A 20,723-nucleotide genomic window follows, 5' to 3' on the forward strand; every position below is an offset into this window, starting at 1 on the left:
GGTATTCTTGCTTAGAGAATTCCATGGACAGACGGTGGGGTCGTGAAGAGTCCGGCACAGCAGAGTGACTAACATACATAGCCCTCAGTTTGGATACTGGACTAGCTGTATGAGAAGTTACTCAACTTCTCACGGCCTTAATTTCCATATCAGTATAATACTGTTGCTGTAAGCAATGAATGAAATACATATATGATGTTCCAGACATCTAACCAGTGCTAGTCAACACAGGCTCCCCTCTCCTCCTCTTTTTCACCTTTGCCCCCACCCCACCCACTGTGGGTGGCCAAGACTGGCTCTGATCTTTTAACAAAGTCAGAGGAGAAAGGCAAAGAGTTGAATCTGATCCTGTGAAAATCAGAGGGAAAGTCATGTCCACGGCCAGAATGATCTGAGCCACCCACACAAACCAGTGTACTCTTGATCTTTAATTCTTATGGGAATCCCCTGGGAGCTTGCTTAACTTCAGATTCCTGGACTCATCTCCATAACTTTTGATTCAGTGGTTCTGGATGGAGCCCAGCATCTGCATATTTAACAATCCCTTCATCCCCCGCTCCTCAGGGACCCTGATGTAGATGGTGGTCCATGGTCCACACTTGGAGAACCACTGAAACAATTGGGGAAACAAGGAAGGGTACAGACATTGACTTGGTTACAGGAGAAAATGTTTACCACGACATTTAATCATGCAACCAAAAGAGAAGAAGCCATACAGGAATCACCCCAATATAATAAAATTACAAACCACCAATAATAAAAAGCTGGGAGGATTAGCCTCAGTCTTTCCATCCTGACCGCTACATGGCTGAGGGATGCTCTGGAAACATACAATCTCTCAGATCAAGTGAGGGGACTCCCAGAGCCCCAGCCCCACTCCCACTGCTGCCCCCTCAATGCTGATGGGCCACAAACAGTCCGTTGTCCAAGGGCAAAGCACAAGGGTGCGTCCATGCCCTGCCACCTGCTACCTGGGCCCCTGCCCAGAGGGCCTGGCACATGGTCAGTTCTTAGTAAATGTCTACTAACCTGAAATTAGGGAAGAAAATGACTAAGCAGTTTATATCAAAGAGTCTTTACATCTTTTCTTGGACCACAGGGAGGGGGGAGAATCAATGGAGGCAGCAAGAATGCCAAACCCAGGGTTGAGACTCAAAGAGTAAACCATAACTCCAGTGAGGAGGAACCTGGAGAGTTAGTTCTGGCTCCCCAGTAAGGGATAATCACTAAACTGACATTTGGGCCTGAGACAGAAAAGCTTTCCCTGTTCCCCACTTTCTACCCTGGCCCCCTCAGACACCATCTGTCCAGAGTCCTAACCCCCACTATGCAAACCTCACAGATCTCACACTGGAACAGAATCCCCCTACAGAGGGGGAGCAAAGAGCACTGCTGCTGATGGCCGTGCCACCCAGGCCACGAGGGACGGTGGAATCAAGGTCGCCGCAGATCACGCCTCCCTGGGAATGGCTCACACCTGTAAGGAGATACCAACTCAGAATTCTCTCCATTTCAGACATGGCATGACCCAGAATTTTTCTAGAACCAGTGATTAACTCTTTACACACTGAGGGACTAGTGACATGAATCCTTTTAAACTACAGGAAAATCTAATCCCATTGCCATCTTCCTGAAGGAATATGGTTAGCAAGTTGGACACCGAACTCTGCTTGACTACACTGCAATGTTGAAATCTTTAGGCAAAAACTGATTGAGCACAGAATCATCTAGAAATTATGCTGCTGGAAAGGTGAGGGGAACGGATGACATCTAGGCTAGGGGCGGCATACACGTCAAATTGTTTAAGACAGATTTAAGAGATGTTTTCAGTAGCCCCAGCTGATCCGAATATATAGCTCATGGTTTGTTTGTTTGTTTTCTCATAAAACATTGTACCACCTGAGGCGTATTCTTCGTGGCTGAAAGACTTGGGTGGCTTTTAAAGAACCAATTAGCAGGTCCGAATTTGCCACAGGCGTAAGCTTAAGCTTCATGGATGCTCCAGACGGGTCCATATTTGGGTGGTGGTCAGCTATTTGGGGCTATCCATGTCTCTCAGCTCCTATCCCTCTCACTCAGTGTACTGTGGACAGAGGCTCAGTCCCCTATCACAAGCAACCTACGAAGCAATCCATGAAGACCATAGATACCCAAAGAAGCACGCCCACCGACACCCTCAAACTCACAGATGTTGATGGAGCCCACACCTTCGCACAGCCTGCAGGGGAGAGGAGAGGAGGCAGTTAGAACCTGGTTGCTCTGCGCTTGTGGCATGCCCGCTCTCCATCCTGAAGGCAGGGAGGAGATGCGGGGCGGGCCCTTCTGCAGAGGCAGCCATGCTAGCACTGTTCCCTGGGATCCTGAAAGGACAGGGGGAGGTTAATTTGCAGGATCCAAAAGGCCACTTTATTCCCTGTTTGCTTCTAGGCTATGGAAACTTGGGATACTGAAAAGGAGGGGTGGGGTGACCCTTCTTATCCCTCTGCTAAAATTCCGGCAAAGCCAAAAAATAGGTGATGGGAGCAGCTACTGCCTAACTGGACACCTCTGGGTGGGAAAAAGCTTGCCTAGCATCCGGATGGATCCATTTTTATCTCGCATTCTTAAAAGCTACCCCAGACACACACCTGACTTGATAAACTCAGAGAGAGGCTGGAGGGTATGTAGTTAAGAGCCTGGACCCTAGAGCCGGCAGAACCAGTTACTAGCTGGATGACCTTGGGCAAGTCACCTCACCTTTCCAAGCCTCAGTTTCCTCAGCTCTAATAAGACTGTTATAAGTTCTGTGTGTAAAGCATCTGCAGACAGAGCCTGGCAGGCAGTAAACCTGATGTAAGGGTTTTCGGTACCCTTTGCTGAACACTCGTTACGATGTGTCATTATACCAGGACCTTGCATGCTTCATAAACACCTGTACTTTCTGTTCTGTGTCTCCTTCACTTTTTTTAAACTCCCAACTTCAAAACTTTTTCTCCAGGAATATTCTACTCTGATTCATTCTGCCTGACTCAGAACCCTTCCCCACTCCTTGTCTTCTCAGGGGATATATGCTTCCAGCTCACCTTCCTGCTACGTGAACCTGGCTTTGCTACAGTCTCAGAATTGTGCCCTTCCAAGAAGATTCTAGCCAATGCCCATCAGCAGCTCTCTCCAAATTGAGTAATTAGGCCTGCTTTTATTTTCTTATTTTCTGTGTTTTCTGCAATGAATGAGCATATAATCTAATTACATATGTTATATGTAAGAGGAAAGTGAAAGTGCCAGTCGCTCAGTCATGTCTGACTCTTTGCAACCCCATGGACTGTAGCCCGCCAGGCCCCTGTGTCCTTGGAATTCTCCAGGCAAGAATACTGGAATGGGTTGCCATTCCCTTCTCCAGAGGATCTTTCCAACCCAGGGATCGAACCCAGGTCTCTCACATTGCAGGCGGATTCTTTACCATGTGCACTATCAAGGAAGCCCCATATGTAAGAGAAGAAAGTCTATCAAAAGGGCAATGGCCACCATATGCAAATACACTAAACAACCTTTTAAAAGCTCATGTGTAGGGAACAGTGCATCATTTATTATGACGGAGTTATCAACACGCTAATGATGGTTGATGATTACCATAATGAAAGGAAGTTTCACATTGCACACTGAGTGCTAGCAAGTGGCTTAGGGACTGCAAAGGAGGTGATAGCACAGTTGGCTTCATCCAAAGGCCTCAGAAATTGACAGGAAATTTACCAGCTTTGGTCAGGCATGGCCAGATGCCTTGGGTGCCACACTTGTCAGACTTCTAACACTAACAGTGTTCATATGGAGTCTATCCGTGGGTGCAGCCCTGTCGGGCCACCCCACCATAGAGTTATTCTAATTCTGATAATAACTTCTTCCTGCACAAACTTACTGCATTCCATTACCTGTTGAATCTTTGCGAGAGCCTGAAGCAGTGGATTTTATGATTATCTGTTTTACAGGTTAGGACATTATTTTGAAGCTAGTACGTGTAGTGCTGGGATCCAAACCCGGGTGATCTGGCTCACAGCCTGTTATCGTAATCTCTACACTCTATTCCCCAGTCTGGCCTGCTGCCCATGATGGGACCCAGCGCAGAGGCAATGGTGACGTGGCCATCTCAAGGCTAGGGACCCTTGTACCACCTGAGAAGTAAACCTGCATTGCTCCCTCCCACGCTGACATCCCCTGGCCCCAATTCTTGGCTCAAACTGTCAGCACTGCCTGAGGTGACCTATCCCTTTCCCACCCCGCCTCGGCTCCTCTGCCTCCTCCCCTGAGAAGCCTCTGACAGTCTTCCTGGGACGCTAAGCCCAATCACCTAGAGGATGGGTGGACGAATGCCTGCCCCTGTCTTCTCTGCTGGGCAAGGACGCAGTGCTGCTTCTATTCGCCGTTCTGAACACCAGACTCTCTGGGCTGAGAGAATTCCTTGCATTCTGTGCATCCCAAACTGAGTGGAATGGCCTTTAACAAAGCTTCTGAATGATTCCAGCTTTCACAACCCACTGAGATCTGACTTGGAGAAGGAAATGGCAACCCACTCCAGTATTCTTGCCTGGAGAATCCCAGGGACAGAGGAGCCCGGTGGACTGCCATCTATGGAGTCACACAGAGTCAGACACGACTGAAGCAACTTAGTAGAAGCAGCAGAAGAGATATGACTGCAAAAACATGTTTTCACCCAACAGATGAAAAGTTGCCTGGGAATGAGCTGTACTGGAGGGACAGCACAGGAAGGGAGAGAGATCACTGGAGGGCTAGCCAGGAGGCTGGTGTAGTTCTAGCTTAGCCATTAACTAGCTGCAATCTGATGCTAAAGCTGAAGCTCCAATACTTTGGCCACTTGATGCAAAAAGCCAAGTCATTAGAGAAAACCCTGATGCTGGGAAAGATTGAAGGCAGGAGGAGAAGGGGATTACAGAGGATGAGATGGTTGGATGACGTCACCGACTCAGTGGACATGAGTTTGAGCAAACTCCTGGAGATGGTAAAGGACAGGGAAGCCTGGCATACTGCAGTCCATGGGGTAGCAAAGAGTCAGACACGACTGAGCGACTCAACAACAACAAACTATGGTCTTGGACAAGCCTTTCTCCTCTCTGAGCTTCAGTTTCCCTATCTGGGAATAAGACAATGGCTAGTCTCTCTAGGTCTCTAGAGACTTGGCCAGTTTGAACGCTCTCTGCCTGGAGGTGAGTCAGTGAGACACTCTTCTAGCCCCATGTGGTGATATGAAGTGGCCCTGGGCCCGTCCTCACCGGCTCTCCTCTCCCTCCAGCAGTTTGCGATAAGTGGCGATTTCCAAGTCCAGGCCCAGCTTGGAGTTCATCACCTCCTGGTACTCCTTGAGCAGGCAGGCCATGTCCTGCTTGGCCTTCTGCAGGGCCTCCTCCAGCCCGGCCAGCTTGCACTTGGCATCGTTAAGGGCCGCCTCACCCTGCTGCTCCGCCTCGGCCAGGGCGGTCTCCAGCTTGCAGCGCAGTGGGGAGGAAAAGAGCTTAAGAAGAGTGCAGGCTGTGGGGACTCTGGGTCTTTGTGGGGACTAAGATCTCCCATGGCCTTGGTCATCCTGCTGCTGCTGCTGCTGCTGCTGCTGCTAAGTCGCTTCAGTCGTGTCCGACTCTGTGCGACCCCATAGACGGCAGCCCACCAGGCTCCCCCGTCCCTGGGATTCTCCAGGCAAGAACACTGGAGTGGGTTGCCATTTCCTTCTCCAATGCATGAAAGTGAAAAGTGAAAGTAAAGTCGCTCAGTCGTGTCTGACTCTCCTCGACCCCATGGACTGTTTACCTCAATTCAAAATGGTCAATTTTTAAATTAACTAGGCAGGGAAATCACAGCCAATTGGAGCTTTCTCCCTTCATTTTTTAAAACTATCTTGTAAGACTCAAGTCCATGGTGAGCTGTTAGGGGAAGGAAATGTTAGCAGAATCAGACTAATGCTAATATTAGATAATTATCTCACATTTTTGTACTGCTGTTAGTTTACAAGTCACTTCCACAGATGGTATCTAATTTGACCTTGAAGTTACTCCTGAGCTTATCAGAACAGGTGTGGTTATTTCCATTATTCAGATGAAGACATTGAACCTCAGTCGGAGAGGCTGTGACTTGCTCCAAGCTACCCAGTTAGTGAGAGCCAAGCCCAGATTTTCCGGAGAAGGCAATGGCAACCCACTCCGGTACTCTTGCCTGGAAAATCCCATGGACATTGGAGTCTGGTAGGCTGCAGTCCATGGGGTCACTAGGAGTCGGACACGACTGAGCGACTTCACTTTCACTTTTCACTTGCATGCATTGGAGAAGGAAATGGCAACCCACTCCAGTGTTCTTGCCTTGAGAATCCCAGGGATGGTGGAGCCTGGTGGGCTGCCATCTTTGGGGTCGCACAGAGTCAGACACGACTGAAGCGACTTAGCAGCAGCAGCAGCAGCAGCCCAGATTTTCAGAGGCTTCTGTATGGGAATCTCATTTTTGGTCCCCTGAGATCAGCATGCTGGAAGAAGCTCCCATTCCAATGCTTTTGTCCACTAACTATAGCGCCTTCCTTTTGTCCAACTTAAGAAAGTATAAGGAACTTCTACAACTCAATAGCAGAAAACAAAAGTAACCCAATTTTTTAAATGGGCTAAGGACATAAAGAGACATCTCTCCAGACAAGACTAATAAATAACTAATAGATACATGAAAAAGACATTCAACATCACCCATCATCAAGGAAATGCAATCCAATCCACAGTGAGAATCACCTGATACCTGTCAGTTTGGCTATTATAAAATCAAGACAAGTGTTAAGGATGTGGAGAAATTGAACCTCTGGTATACTTTTGGTGGGAATGCAAAATAATGTAGCTGCTCTGGAAAACAGTTTAAAGGTTCCTCAAAAACTTAAAAAAATGGGATTATCATATGATCCAGCAATTGCGCTTCTGGGTATTTTATCCCAAAGAATCTAAAGCAGGATTTCGAAGAGATATTAGCTCTCCCATGTTTGTATTATTCACAATAGCCAAGAATGAAAACAGTGTAATGTCCAACAGGTGAATGGATAAAGAAATCATGGTATATACATACAATGGAATATTATTGAGCCTTTTAAAAAAAGGAAATTCTCCAATGTGTGACAATGTGGATGTACCCTGAGGACATTATGCTAAGTGTAATGAGTGCTGAAGAATTGATGCTTTTGAACTGTGGTGTTGGAGAAGACTCTTGAGAGCTCCTTGGACTGCAAGAAGATCCATCCGGTCCATCCTAAAGGAGATCAGTCCTGGGTGTTCATTGGAAGGACTGATGTTGAAGCTGAAATTTCAATACTTTGGCCACCTGATGTGAAGAACTGACTCATTTGAAAAGACCCTGATGCTGGGAAAGATTGAGGGCAGAAGAAGAAGGGGGCGATAGAGGATGAGATGGCTGGATGGCATCACCGACTCAATGGACATGAGTTTGGGTGGACTCTGGGAGTTGGTGATGGACAGGGAGGCCTGGTGTGCTGCGGTTCATGGGGTCACAGAGTCGGACATGACTGAGCGACTGAACTGAACTGAATAAGCCAGACACAGAAAGACAAACACTGCACAATTCAGCTTATATGACGTATCTAAAATAGTCAAATCATAGAATTAGAGTGGAGTGGGGATTTCCCTGGTGGTTTAGCGGTCAAGAATCCGCCTTCTCATGCAAGGGGAGCGAGTTCAATCCCTGGTTGGGGAACTAAGATTCCATATGTCTTGAGCAACTAAGCCTGCAAAACACACTAGAGAGTCCATGCAGCGCAAGACCCTGAATGAGGCAACGAAGATTCCACGTGCGGCAACTAAGACCTGAAGCAGTCAAATAAATACATATTAAAAAATAAATGAAGAGTGGAGTAATGGTTTCCAGGGGCTAGGAGGAGGAGGACATAGGGAATCACAAATAAGTGGGCATAGAAGGCAATGGCACCCCACTCCAGTACTCTTGCCTGGAAATTCCCATGGACGGAGGAGCCTGGAAGACTGAAGTCCATGGGGTCGCTGAGGGTCCGCCACGACTGAGCGACTTCACTTTCAATTTTCACTTTCATGCATTGGAGAAGGAAATGGCAACCCACTCCAGTGTTCTTGCCTGGAGAATCCCAGGGACGGCGGAGCCTGGTGGGCTGCCGTCTATGGGGTCACACAGAGTCGGACACGACTGAAGTGACTTAGCAGTAGCAGGGCATAAAGCAGGACAAATAAGCTCTAGAGAGCCATTATAAAACACTGTACCTAGAATCAACAATAATGTATTGTACACCTTAAAATTGTGTCAAGAGGATATATCTCATGTTAAGTGTTCTTGTTAGTCACTCGGCCATGTCCAATTCTTGTGACCCCATGGACTGTAGCCCACCAGGCTCCTCTGTCCATGGAACTCTCCAAGCAGGAATACTGGAGCGCGTGGCCATTCCCTTCTCCAGGGGATTTTCCCCACCCAGGAATCAAGATAGGGTCTCCTGCATATCAGGTGGATTCTTTACCATCTGAGCTTTCCAGAAACCTATAAATTTTTATTCTAACCACATTAAAATAAATATTTTTTAAAAGCATATCAGAATGCAAGTGAGGAAAACTTCTAACTTTCTCTAACTTCACTTCTGGAAAGTAAATCATTCTCATATTCCATTATTTGGCTACTGATAGTAACAAATTACTTCTGATACCTCTTACACAGTGGCTGAGAACAGCTAAACTGAGGGGAGAGGACAGAATTTAAACCAGGAATATGTGGGAACTCAGTATTATGATACAGGTGGTATCACAAACCAGTGAGTAAGAAATGGATTACAGAACACATTTTCTTACTATATGTAGAAAAATTTAATTAAAAACCTACTCCTTGTATATACCAAAAATAAAGGTCAGATGGATTAAAGACCTAAATCTGAGAAGTAAAAGTATAAAATCAGTAGAAGACAAAATTGTAACAGGAGGCCTCTATGACCTCAAACCTTTTAAGTATTAACTGTTAAAGCAAAAAGTGATGGATTTGGCTACATCCAGTTTAAAGATTTCTATTCAGTGAAGGAAATCAGAGCAAAACAGACAAGTGACAGGTTGAGAGAAGATTAACTGGAAAATGTATAAATATAAAGGGTAACGTCTACATAGAATGGGCAAGGAACTACTGGAGATCACTGAGAAGAAAAAAGAAATCAATAAAAAAATGGGCAGATGATCTGAACAGGCAGCTCTCAGAAAGGAAAATGCAAATGAGTAGTAAGTGAATGAAGAGAGAGTCATTCTAGTTAATGACAGAAATGAAAATTAACCGTTAGATGCCATTTACACATTATTAGATCCACAAGAGTTCCAAAGTCTGGTAACAGCAAATGCTGAAACAGAAGTCCTCGCTTGCCCATACTGGGAGCACACTCTGGCCCAGAACTCCGAGGGCACTTATGGAAAGTAAATTAGTGAATATCTTACAACTCAACAATTCCATTTCTTGCTTTACACCTTCAAAACATCCCTCATGTGGTTACACATGGAAACCTTTAGAGATATGTATAAATGTTCATGATACAACTGATTGTAACAGCAAAGTCTTGGAGGCAAACTTAGCAAGCATCCATCAATAAGGGAATGGGTAGGAAACCATGGTTTATAAATAGGACAGAAATAATGAAACAGACAATTTATAGTGATGTGCATGGATTTCAAAAACTTCCAACTGGCAAGTGGCAGAATTTGAATGAGATTTATGGTATAATATCATTTTGTAAACTTAAAACGCTAAGAGGTTTAAATGAATCTAATATACATAGGAAATAAATAGATGAAAGAGAGACTATAAAGAACTATATTAACTGCATGAGAATGAGTGCTGGGATGAAGGGGAATGGAACTGAAGATAAAGGATGGACAGTTTTAAATGAGAGAAATGCGCAGAGGGTGGTAGTGCTCCGTTTGAACAGAGTGGTGTGTCACTAGTTCAGGCCTGTGCACCCCAAGTCCGGCAAGAGAAGTGGGGGGAGAGAGAAAAAGCAGGAGGCAAGCACAGCACTAGACTGTGTTGTCTAAGGTGTGTTTAGAGGAAAGGAACTGTGAAGGGATATAGAGGGCAATGAGAACAGAATTCAGAGAAGGGAGACCAAGCATCCTGTCTTTGAAGTCTTGGGCACTCTTGGTCATTCAGATGCAGGTTGTTAAAACACAAGACTCTTCAAAAGGGAACACTCCTGCACTGTTGGTGGGAATGTAAGTTGGTGCAGCCATCATGGAAAACAGTATGGAAAGTGAAAGTTGCTCAGTTGTGTCCAGCTCTTTGCAACCCATGGACTAAACGGTCCATGGAATTCTCCTGGCCAAAATACTGGAGTGGGAAGCCATTCCCTTCTCCAGGGGATCTTCCCAACCCAGAGATCAAACCCAGGACTCCTGCATTGCAGGCAGATTCTTTACCATCAGGGAAGCCCAAAATAGTATGCAGACACCTTTAAAAGACAAAACATAGAGTTACCATGTGATCCAGCAATCCCGGTCCTGGGTATGTATCTGGAGAAAACCCTAATTTGAAAAGATACATGCACCCCAATGTTCATTGCAGCACTATTTACAATTGCCAAGACATGGAAGCAACCTCAATGTCTATCGACAGATGAGTGGATAAAGATGTGGCATACATACGGGGGGCGGGAGGGGCGGGATATTACTCAGCCATAAAAAAGGAGTAAAATAATACCTGTAGCAACATGAATGGACGTAGAGGCTATATACTGAGTGAAGTCAGTCAGACAAAAACAAATCCCATATGATATCACTTACATGTGGAATCAAAGATATGACACAAGTGAACTTATCTACAAAAGAGTCACAGACATAGAGAACAAACTCTGGTTACCAAAAAGGGAAGAGGATGGGGAAGGGGATAAGTTAGAAATTTGGGATTAGCAGATACAAACAACTGTGTATCAAATAGATAAACACCAAGGTCTTACTGTATAGTGCAGGAAGTTATACTCAATATCCTTTAATAAACCATAATGGAAATGAAATCTATATGCTTGTGCATGTGAGCTAAGTTGCTTCAGTTCAACTCTTTTGCGACCCTATGAACTATAGCCTGCCAGGCTCCTCTGTCCATGGGATTCTCCAGGCAAGGATACTGGAGTGGGTTTTCATGCCCTCCTCCAGAGGATCTTAGCAACCCAGGGATTGAGGCCATATCTCTTACATCTCCTGCTTTGGCAGGTGAGTTCTTTACCACTTGCGCCACCTGGAAAGCCTATATATAGGCTTTGCCCCTCCAAAATTAGCAGCAGCAGGAGGAAAGCAGAGAGCAGACCCCAGCAGCAGCCCACCGACCTGCTGCTTGGCGTTCTCCACCTCGGCTGTCAGCCTCTGGATCATGCGGTTCAGCTCATTGATCTCCTCCTTGGTTCTGCGGAGGTTCTCACCCTGCTGTGTTACTGTGACCTTCATCTCCTCGCACTGCAGGTTGGGAGACAGACAGGAGGAAAGCACCAATGACTGCAAGGTGGCTGCAGGTACTGAGATGTTGTCATGCAGAGTCAACCCACATTTCTTCTGGGATTGTGCCACCTCCTGCCCTGCTCTGCGTGGACCTCCACCATAGCCCCTCTTAGTGCATGGGTGCATTTTCCAGGGAAGCTCCAGCTCCAGTGGTCCTCTCTGCCCAGTGGGGAAGTCTGCCCTTCAGCTCACCTTGGTTTGATACCAGGACTCAACCTCGGCCCGGCTGCGGCTGGCGATGCCATCATACTGAGCCTTGATCTCAGCCACAACCGAGTCCATGTTGAGCTCCCGGCTGTTGTCCATCTTGACCACCATCGAGGTGTCAGAGATTTGCGACTGAAGGAGGTAAATTTCCTGTAGGAGACAACAACCATTGCCCTCATCTCCAAAGCCCTCACCGATTCTCCTCTCCACAGGTAATTCAAAACACAAACCCCAACTCTGAAATTTTATAAAATTAATTAGGAAACTTCTGACAAGTCAGGAAATTTTTTTTAAGTGCTGCTTTAAGAATAAAAGGCTAGAATTTGAATCATAATATCAAGGCAGTGAGTAAGGTGGAATTTCATTAATGCCTAGATCAACAGAGGTAGATTTCTGTGGATAAAGTCAAAGTGGGTCACTCCACTTGGGGCCCCAACTACCCAGATCAGCTGTGACTGTCTGTATAAACCTAATCCACCAGATAACACATAGGTTCGGAGTCCTGAATTTTCTAACTGGGCTTTCACACTATTTGAATTAATAAGATATGATTATTATATTCATATACCTAAACTTACAGTGTCAGATCTCCATGTTATGCTGTGTAGATAGGCAATGAATCACAGTCTTTCAAATTATTTTTTGTTTCTTATCTTTTTTAATTGCAGTATAGTTCATCTACAATGTTATGATCACTTCATATGTATAGCAAACTGATTCTGTTATACATACATATATATCTTTTTTCAGATTTTTTTTTCTTATAGGTTATTACAAAATGTTGAGTTTAGTTTCCTGCGCTCTATGGTAGGTTATCTATTTTAGATATAGTAGTGTATATCTGTTCACTCCAAAAAGGTAGGGCATTACTCATTTCTATTTTGAAAGATCTGAGCAAGAGAAAAATCTCTTGTCATAAAAGGAAAGGATATTGAGGCCCTAGAAGTGTAAGGAATGCATAACTTTTCCTAGAACCAAGGAACCGTGACAGAAAACCTAGAAAACCCTCCTCTGGAGATGGGAAGAGGCTCACCTCATCGTACAGCGACTGCAGGAAGCTCATCTCCTCCTTCAGGGCCTCCACGTTGGCTTCCAGGTCAGCCTTGCGCAGATAGGCACAGTCAATGTCCTGGTGGAGACACACAGGAGGGTGGGACAGGAGAGTGGGCCAGGGGAGCCGTCAGCCTCTGTGGAGGCCCTGAGGCCATCTCCCAGCCCACCCCTTTGCCATCACACAAACATCAGTGGGACCCCCTGGGATAGAAGTGGGGAAGAGTCAGACTCCTAGAGACTTCTTTCCACTTCCTCCGGAACTAGGGATCCCGCAGAAGCAGGTAGCCTAAGATGACAACCCAACATGTCAGGCTGCAGCCGCCAAGCCAAACTGGTCCATAGAGCATGGCCGTGTGGTGAGCACAGAGCCAGGGGTGGTCCTTGGCGCCCAGGTCAGGCACCACTCAACACCCAAGCAGCTGGCTCTCCCATCTGAAACCAAGGCCACACCTGTCCTGGCAGATTTTCTACCAGCCCTCTCTCCATTCCGTGATTACTAACAAATGAGGTGTGTAAGGTAAGCACAGTATTTATGAAGAGCATTAGCATACACTTCAACTCACCAATTTGAAATCAAAGAGAAATCATTAATAGTTTTCTCCCCTGGTTTTTCCACCGTCTCCACTTGCACTGAATAAGGACCACAGCTCCCATAGTCACTACCAAGCTGAGAACTAATACTTCCCAATCTGGGAGGCAAAGGCCATAGGAGAGTGAAACTGATTTGAAAGCGACCATTTCAGCTTTCGGGAAGTTTACAAAAAGCCAAACAGCAGCATGATGAGGTCTCTTTTTAAGAAGCTTCCATCAGCACAGGCTAGGTTCCTGCACGGCACCAAGATGGTTTTGGCAGCCTGACCCACCGACAAGCCTCCGTTTGCCGAGGAACCTGGTCTGACCACAACTGGACTGACTCAAAATTAGCAAGATGCCCAGTGTCCGAGCATGCAGCATCCAATATTTAATTCCTCTCCACGTGCAACGAGTCACTCACCTTCTTCAGCACCACAAACTCATTCTCGGCCGTAGTCTTGAGAGCCACCTCTTCTTCATACCTGAGGAGAGACAGCACAGCTGGAGAGGCCCCACCCAAGGGGTAAGGGCCTCGGGCTAGCCAGCCGAGTCCTAGGTTATCAAAACTCCCTGGTCCTGCCCTGGACTTTCTGTGTGTCTTAGGAGAAGCGTCTGGGCCTCTCTATACTTCTGTTTCTCAGCCACAAAGAAACCACCAAAGGACACCGGATATGGAGTCTAGATACCTGATTTCTGGTCCAAGTTTGGGCTTTAGTCGCTGCAAAACCTCAGGCAAGTCACTGAATCTCTCTGGTCTTGGGATAAATTGCCCGATGTGTGATCAGGTACTCAGTAATTATTTGTTCATTTCAAATGAATGAAAGATGCTCCAGGGGGCCCTTCAACTCTAAAACTGTAAAAAATGTAGCGACCGGGAGGCCATTCTCTCCCTCCTCCCCCACCATCCAAGACCTTGAAATCAGAGAAGCCACCTAAGGTGTCCAGATTGCTGGGAGCATTTCCACAGCCTTCCTCTGCCAGCCTGGTCTAGTCTCTCTCTCTTGCCTGTGAGGTTTTATCCCTGGAGCAGTCCTGCCCCAACCTGACAAGGAGCACCAGAGTTCCCAGAACATGGTTTTCACAACTTTTTAATGACAGGGTAATTGGGACTGCTATAAACTCTGAGCTCTATAATTACCAGCCCTCACACCCCCAGAGTGGGAGACAGACCCTGACACCTGCAAACACAATTGTGTCTGCATTTGCATCCCCCCAGGCAAAGTTTAAAAACCCATTGCTGGATCCATCTGGATGGTAGAGCCTGATCTTCCAAGACCAGAATTTCAATTACTTCCCAGTGAAATTACCAGCACCGGTTATGTCAAAATCACTCATCACTCTGTCCATATCTGCCATGTAAAGATGAGCAAGTGACCCAGTAAGTTTAAACAAGGTAATGGCCAGACTAAATAAATCGAATTAAAACAAAAGAAGCTCAACATTCAGAAAACGAAGATCATGGCATCCGGTCCCATCACTTCATGGGAAATAGATGGGGAAACAGTGGAAACAGTGTCAGACTTTATTTTTCTGGGCTCCAAAATCACTGCAGATGGTGACTGCAGCCATGAAATTAAAAGACACTCACTTCTTGGAAGGAAAGTTATGACCAACCTAGATAGCATATTCAAAAGCAGAGACATTACTTTGCCAGCAAAGGTTCGTCTAGTCAAGGCTATGGTTTTTCCTGTGGTCATGTATGGATGTGAGAGTTGGACTGTGAAGAAGGCTGAGCGCCAAAGAATTGATGCTTTTGAACTGTGGTGTTGGAGAAGACTCTTGAGAGTCCCTTGGACTGCAAGGAGCTCCAACCAGTCCATTCTGAAGGAGATCAGCCCTGGGATTTCTTTGGAAGGAATGATGCTAAAGCTGAAACTTCAGTACTTTGGCCACCTCATGCGAAGAGTTGACTCACTGGAAAAGACTCTGATGCTGGGAGGGATTGGGGGCAAGAGGAGAAGGGGATGACAGAGGATGAGATGGCTGGATGGCATCACTGACTCGATGGACGTGAGTCTGGGTGAACTCCGGGCGTTGGTGATGGACAGGGAGGCCTGGCGTGCTGCAATTCATGGGGTCGCAAAGAGTCGGACATGACTGATCTGATCTGATCTGATCTGGTCTGAAAACAAAAGATTTACATGGACCTTTGAATTGTGGAGCCTGGCAGAACAAGAGCTGATAACTTATCTGCAGAATAAATAGAAGAATGATCCAAGGTCATCAGACACTTGAATGGTATCTGCCAAATCATCTTCAAGGTAACTCCCCAGAGACCTCTCCTTTCCTCCCGTCCTAGCGCTGACTGCTCCCAAGTGTCTGTTCTCCATCCTCCTGCTTCCTTTGTTCCTCACTCTCCATCTCTCTTGGGCTTCCCTGGTGACTCAGATGGTAAGGAATCTGTCTGCAATGCAGAAAGCCGGGGTTCAATCCCTGGGTCAGGAAGATCCCCTGGAGAAAGGAATGGCTACCCAGTCCAGGATTCTTGCTTGAAGAATTCCATGGACAGAGAATCCTGGCAGGCTACAGCCCAGGGGTCACACAGAGTTGGACATGACTGAGTGACTAACACTTTCACTGTCACTTTCTCCATCTTTGGGTCAGTCTGTGCTCTGGATGTGTGCCCACCTCTCCCAGGCTGGGAGCTCTTCTTCCCTGCAAAGCTTTCCCCCTTTCCCCGAATGGGGCTGCAAGTGTTGAGAGCTGAGACAAGACAGAGCAGACTAATAAAGCAGAAGCACCTTGGTAAGTAGGCTGCGATGACCCTAATCTTCAGCCACCTCCATCTCCGGGAAGGTTGTATGAACTCAGTCAAGACCCACTGCACACCTATAACCACTCCCAGCCTGGCCACACTCACTTCTTCTTGTAGCCCTCCAGAACTTCCTCCACGTGGTTGAGCTCTGAGGCCAGCCTCCCGCTGTTGGCCTCCACACACTCGGCCTCCCGCCTCAGTGTCTCGATGTAGCCATTGAACAGGGGCTCCAGGTTGCTCTCACAGCACTGGCGATTCTGGTAGAACTGTAGCTTGGTCTCCAGCAGCTTGTTCTGCTGCTCCAGGAAGCGCACCTGCCATCCAGAGTGGTAGAAAGAGATTCAGGAGGAGCCCCAGGAGGTGACTGGTCCCCTAGAGCTCCCTCTGCCCTTGGGGATGGATCCCTGACCCGCAGCAGCCCATGACCTTCCCCCAGAGGCCAAATGATCTGGCCAAGTCAGAAAATGAAAGACACAATTGTTCCCCAAAAAAACTTCCCTTCACTCCATCTCTCCTTCCAGGAAGAATACACAATTTATTTGTGACTTATTTATTCTGCACAGAATGAAATAACTCCTCATCCTGCAAAAATATCCCAGACCTCATGTGACAAGACAAAAATGGCCCCTCAAAGATGTTTATGTCTCAATCCTCAGAACCTGTAAATAGGTCACATTACATGCAAGAGGACCTTGCAGGTGGAATTAAGGTTATGAAACTGAAGATCAAGAGATGAGCCTGAATTATTCAGGTGGCTCCAAGATAGTCACACAGGCCTTTTAAACTGGAAGGGAAGGCAGAAGCGTAAAAGATACCCTCAAAAGAAGGAAGCAGAGGAGAGATTTGAACCATGAGAAGCTCTGGACCACTATCATCTTTGAAGATAGAGATCAGGCCTTGAGTCAAGGAATATGGCGGCCCCTAGACACTGAGACCAACCTCTGGCAGTCAGCCAGCAAGGAACAGGGACTCCAGTCCTCCAGTAACAGACCTCAATTCTGTACAACATCTGCATGGCCCTGAAAGTAAGTTTTCCCAGGACCTCCAGAGGAAGTACAACCCTATTGACCCCTTGATTTTGGCCTCATTAGGTAATAGGTTTGTGTTCTTCTAAGTTGCTAAGTTTGTGGACATTTTTATGGCAGTGATTCAAAAATGCACCTACCATGACTCTCCTTCGCTCTGACCCCAAGGCAAGGGGTCCAGAGGGACTGGATCAGGAATTTGAAGATTTTTCATTGCTTAACTCTGCCATTCACCATGTCATTGTGCCTCATTTTTTCTGAGCCTCAATTCATTTTTTAAATTTTTATTTATTTATTTATGGCTGCCTTCAGTCTTCGCTGCCGCTCGAGGACTTTCTCTAGTTGTGGTGAGCAGAGGCTCCTTTCTAGTTGCAGTGTGTGGTTTCTCCTTGCGGTGGCTTCTCTTGTTGCAAAGCATGGGCTCCACAGTCTGAGCTCAGTAGTTGTGGCACACGGGCTTAGCTGTGCTGAGACATGCGAAATTTTCCTGGACCAGGGATCGAACCTCTGTCCCCAGGACTCGCAGGCAGGTTCTTAACCACTGGATCACCAGGGAAGTCCTCTGAGCCTCATTTTAAATTGAGGCAGTGAGAACACATCAGCAATGGCACACTGGCAGCCCCCAGGTGCGATCTGGCCCAGAGGCATGTTTTATTTGGTCTTCACACTGTTTTATAAAAATTCGATTCATCACCAGCATCTAATAAGAGAGTGATTTGGGGCAAGAATCTAGCTTTACCTCACCTTAACAACCCTGAAACTTGGACAATGCTGGGTATGAGCTGGATTTCAACCTTGCCCAACCCCTGGTGGGTGGCCTTGGGCAAAGAGTGACCTGCATGATCCAACGTCACCTTCATTTTGCCGATGTGAGGGAAGAATGGTTTGGACAGCCAACAGCATGTTAAGAACGGGTGTCCAGGACTTTTGCTTACAGACCTGCCTATTCCTGATGAGAGCATTTGTCTAAGAACAAAGTTTCCACCCCTCCCACCCCCATCCCCTTGGAATGCACCTTACTACAAAGTCCAAGGTGCAGATGTGCACAGGAATCACCCTGGAAAGGGGGGCTTTCCTCCAATGGACATGGGTGGCTATCCTTCCCAGAGCCATCAGACTCACAGAGGGAGCTTCACTGAGAAACCAGAGCTACATATCCAACCAGAAGTCCGGCTTGGAGACTGCAACATCGGAAGAGCACCGTGCTACATCCCCCAACCTGGCCCCCATGGATCTCCTGTTTCTCACCTCACTGTCTTTAATCTGTGCATATTTTGAGTAGGGGAGTGCATCAGGGCCTGAAGTCCTAGAAATTCCCAGGCTTCCCACAAGGTGCCCACCAGACAGGAGCAGGACAGGAGCTTCTGGCCTCTCTCTGTGTCGTGGTTCCCCTGTCCACGAGGGAGATGGCAGCATCTCCTCTAGGAGAGGGTGAGACACCAGCCTTAGTAGAGAGGCCCACCCCGCCCAACCCCCTTGATGGCTGAGATCCAGAAGATGGGGCCCCAGACACACAATCAGCTCCTGCTGGGCAAGGTGAGCAGCAGCGATAAACCTTTCTTTTCTCTCTGGTGGTTTCACATCCATGATTACGTTGGAGTCTCATGGCAACATTTGAAAACTGAGACCCTGATTCAGTCATGTTCTCAGGGCCATGTGCTAATTCGGAACAGGGCAGTCCCCAGGTATTTGAACCCAGTCTGTCACCAGGTTCCAAGTACCTTTCCCTTCCTAAGCCGCAGCCCAGGGGACAACCCAGACACCCACCTTGTCGATGAAGGCAGCAAACTTGTTGTTGAGACGCTTGATCTGCTCCTTCTCCTCATGCTTCACGCACTGCGCCTTGGGGTCGATCTCCAGGTTGAGGGGCGTGAGGAGGCTCTCGTTAACCGACACAGTGGTGATACAGGGTGGGGTAGGCCCGTAGAGGCCCCCTGCCCGGTAACCGAAGCTGCCCCCTCCTCGGAGGGGCCACGCATAACTCACTGCGATCCGCGGGGACCCCACTGCACACAGGCTCCTGCTGCCGAAGCCCCCGAGACGCCGGTAGCCGGGGCCGCCGGGGCTGCCCCCGTGGAAGGCCAGGCCATTGGCAAAGCCATGCACCCCAGGCTTGGGCACAACGGCTGAGCAGGAGCTGAAGTCCCTGACCCTGTAGCTGGAGCTGTTGTGGTAGGAATGGCTCGCCATGCCTCTGCTCGCCAGGCCAGAGCCAGGATGGGGAAGTGGGGAGAATCCAAGGATGCTAGGACCCGCTACCCCTCCTGCCTTTTATCAGGCAGACAGCAGGCCTCCAGACAACATAAAAGTCAGGAGAAAGTCATTAACATCATTTACGAGCGTGGGAATCTCCCGCTAGGCAGGCTGAGAAGAAAGCTGAAACTTGCCTCCCTTAATAGATGTATCAAGGAGACCCTGCATCACAATAAACCTGCCCCTGCCTTTTCAGCCCCACAGGCCTAGACACATCCATGAAGCCCCTAATTCCCCTGCAGCCCTGGGGTCAGACCTGATATCATGATCCCACATGGGCGAGTGGAGGCCTGTACCAGTGCATTCTTGAGACTCGAAGGGTTCCATGTCCCACTAAGGTCCCTGGGCCTGTCCTTCCCAGCAGAGCACGTGATGCCTGGAGCATCCTTCCAGGTGAGCGCGGGTGAGGGGTGGTCTTCGAGCCTTTGCCTGGCATGGATGAAAGTGAAAATCTCTCAGTCATGTCCGAATCTTTGTGACCCCATGGACTATACAGTCCATGGAATCCTCCAGGCCAGAATACTGGAGTGGGTAGCCATTCCCTTCTCCAGATCTTCCCAACCTAGAGAGATCGAACCAGGTCTCCTGCATTGCAGGCGGATTCTTTACCAGCTGAGCCACCAGGGAAGCCTGGCATGGATGAAGGTGCTGGCCTCTCTTCTTAGGTGCTGCTGGCTGGCCAGCCACTAATCCCTTCCATTGGCACAAGGAATACAACTGCGGGGTCATGCAGGTCATTCAGTGCACAGCAACATCCCCCCTTATAGTAGAGTTACTGAAGCTAGTAGTGGCCTCTCGATTCAGAAATCATGCCTTATCCACTTTTATAGCCCTCATGGCAACCAGCACATACTAGCTCCTCAGGAAGCATTGCTTGAATAGCCCGGACACAGAGGGAAGGGCCAATGTGTGGAGAGCTCCTCCATCTAGTCCACAGACACTAGCTGACCCTCCGCTGTGTGCCAAGCCTGGGAGCCAGCCTGGAGGAGGTGCCTTCCTTCTTGGGGGTGAGTGCTGATGTCCCACCAGAGCAGGACCCCGGTCTAGATGCTGTGGGAAATAAGGAGAGTAGACAGAGTTTGCCATGAGGAACCTCATTCTCACGGGAAGACCAGACAGAGGCAGGAAAGACGGATGGCAAGAGAGGGAAAGATGACCGATCAGGCAAAGGGGGTGCTCCTGGCGTTCTGAGGAGGGCTATTTACTTATGGTAGGCTGGGGTGGGGTGGGGGGACCACAAAGGAGGTGGGAGCCAAGGCAGGTCCTGGAAGACAGTAAGATTTGGCAGAGAGAACAGAGGCAGGGGTGCCAGGCAGAGGCACTGGGCAAGCCAGACACCCAGAGAAATTGCTCAGT

General features: G+C 47.8%; 1 protein-coding gene across 1 annotated transcript; it reads right to left on the reverse strand.

The window, feature by feature from the left end:
- Nucleotides 1-499: 499 nt before the first annotated feature.
- LOC109558686 (keratin, type II cuticular Hb5-like) lies at nt 500-19,304 on the reverse strand. Its single transcript, XM_019960025.2, has 10 exons — nt 18,882-19,304; nt 16,195-16,403; nt 13,756-13,816; nt 12,742-12,837; nt 11,694-11,858; nt 11,334-11,459; nt 5,262-5,500; nt 2,187-2,218; nt 1,371-1,477; nt 500-610 (listed from the first exon to the last, which is right to left on the reverse strand). Exons 1-10 carry the CDS (start codon nt 19,302-19,304, stop codon nt 500-502), a joined length of 1,569 nt encoding a protein of 522 aa, XP_019815584.2.
- Nucleotides 19,305-20,723: the final 1,419 nt, after the last annotated feature.

This window comes from Bos indicus, chromosome 5 (genome assembly GCF_029378745.1).
Source record: "Bos indicus isolate NIAB-ARS_2022 breed Sahiwal x Tharparkar chromosome 5, NIAB-ARS_B.indTharparkar_mat_pri_1.0, whole genome shotgun sequence".
Taxonomy (NCBI): domain Eukaryota; kingdom Metazoa; phylum Chordata; class Mammalia; order Artiodactyla; family Bovidae; genus Bos; species Bos indicus.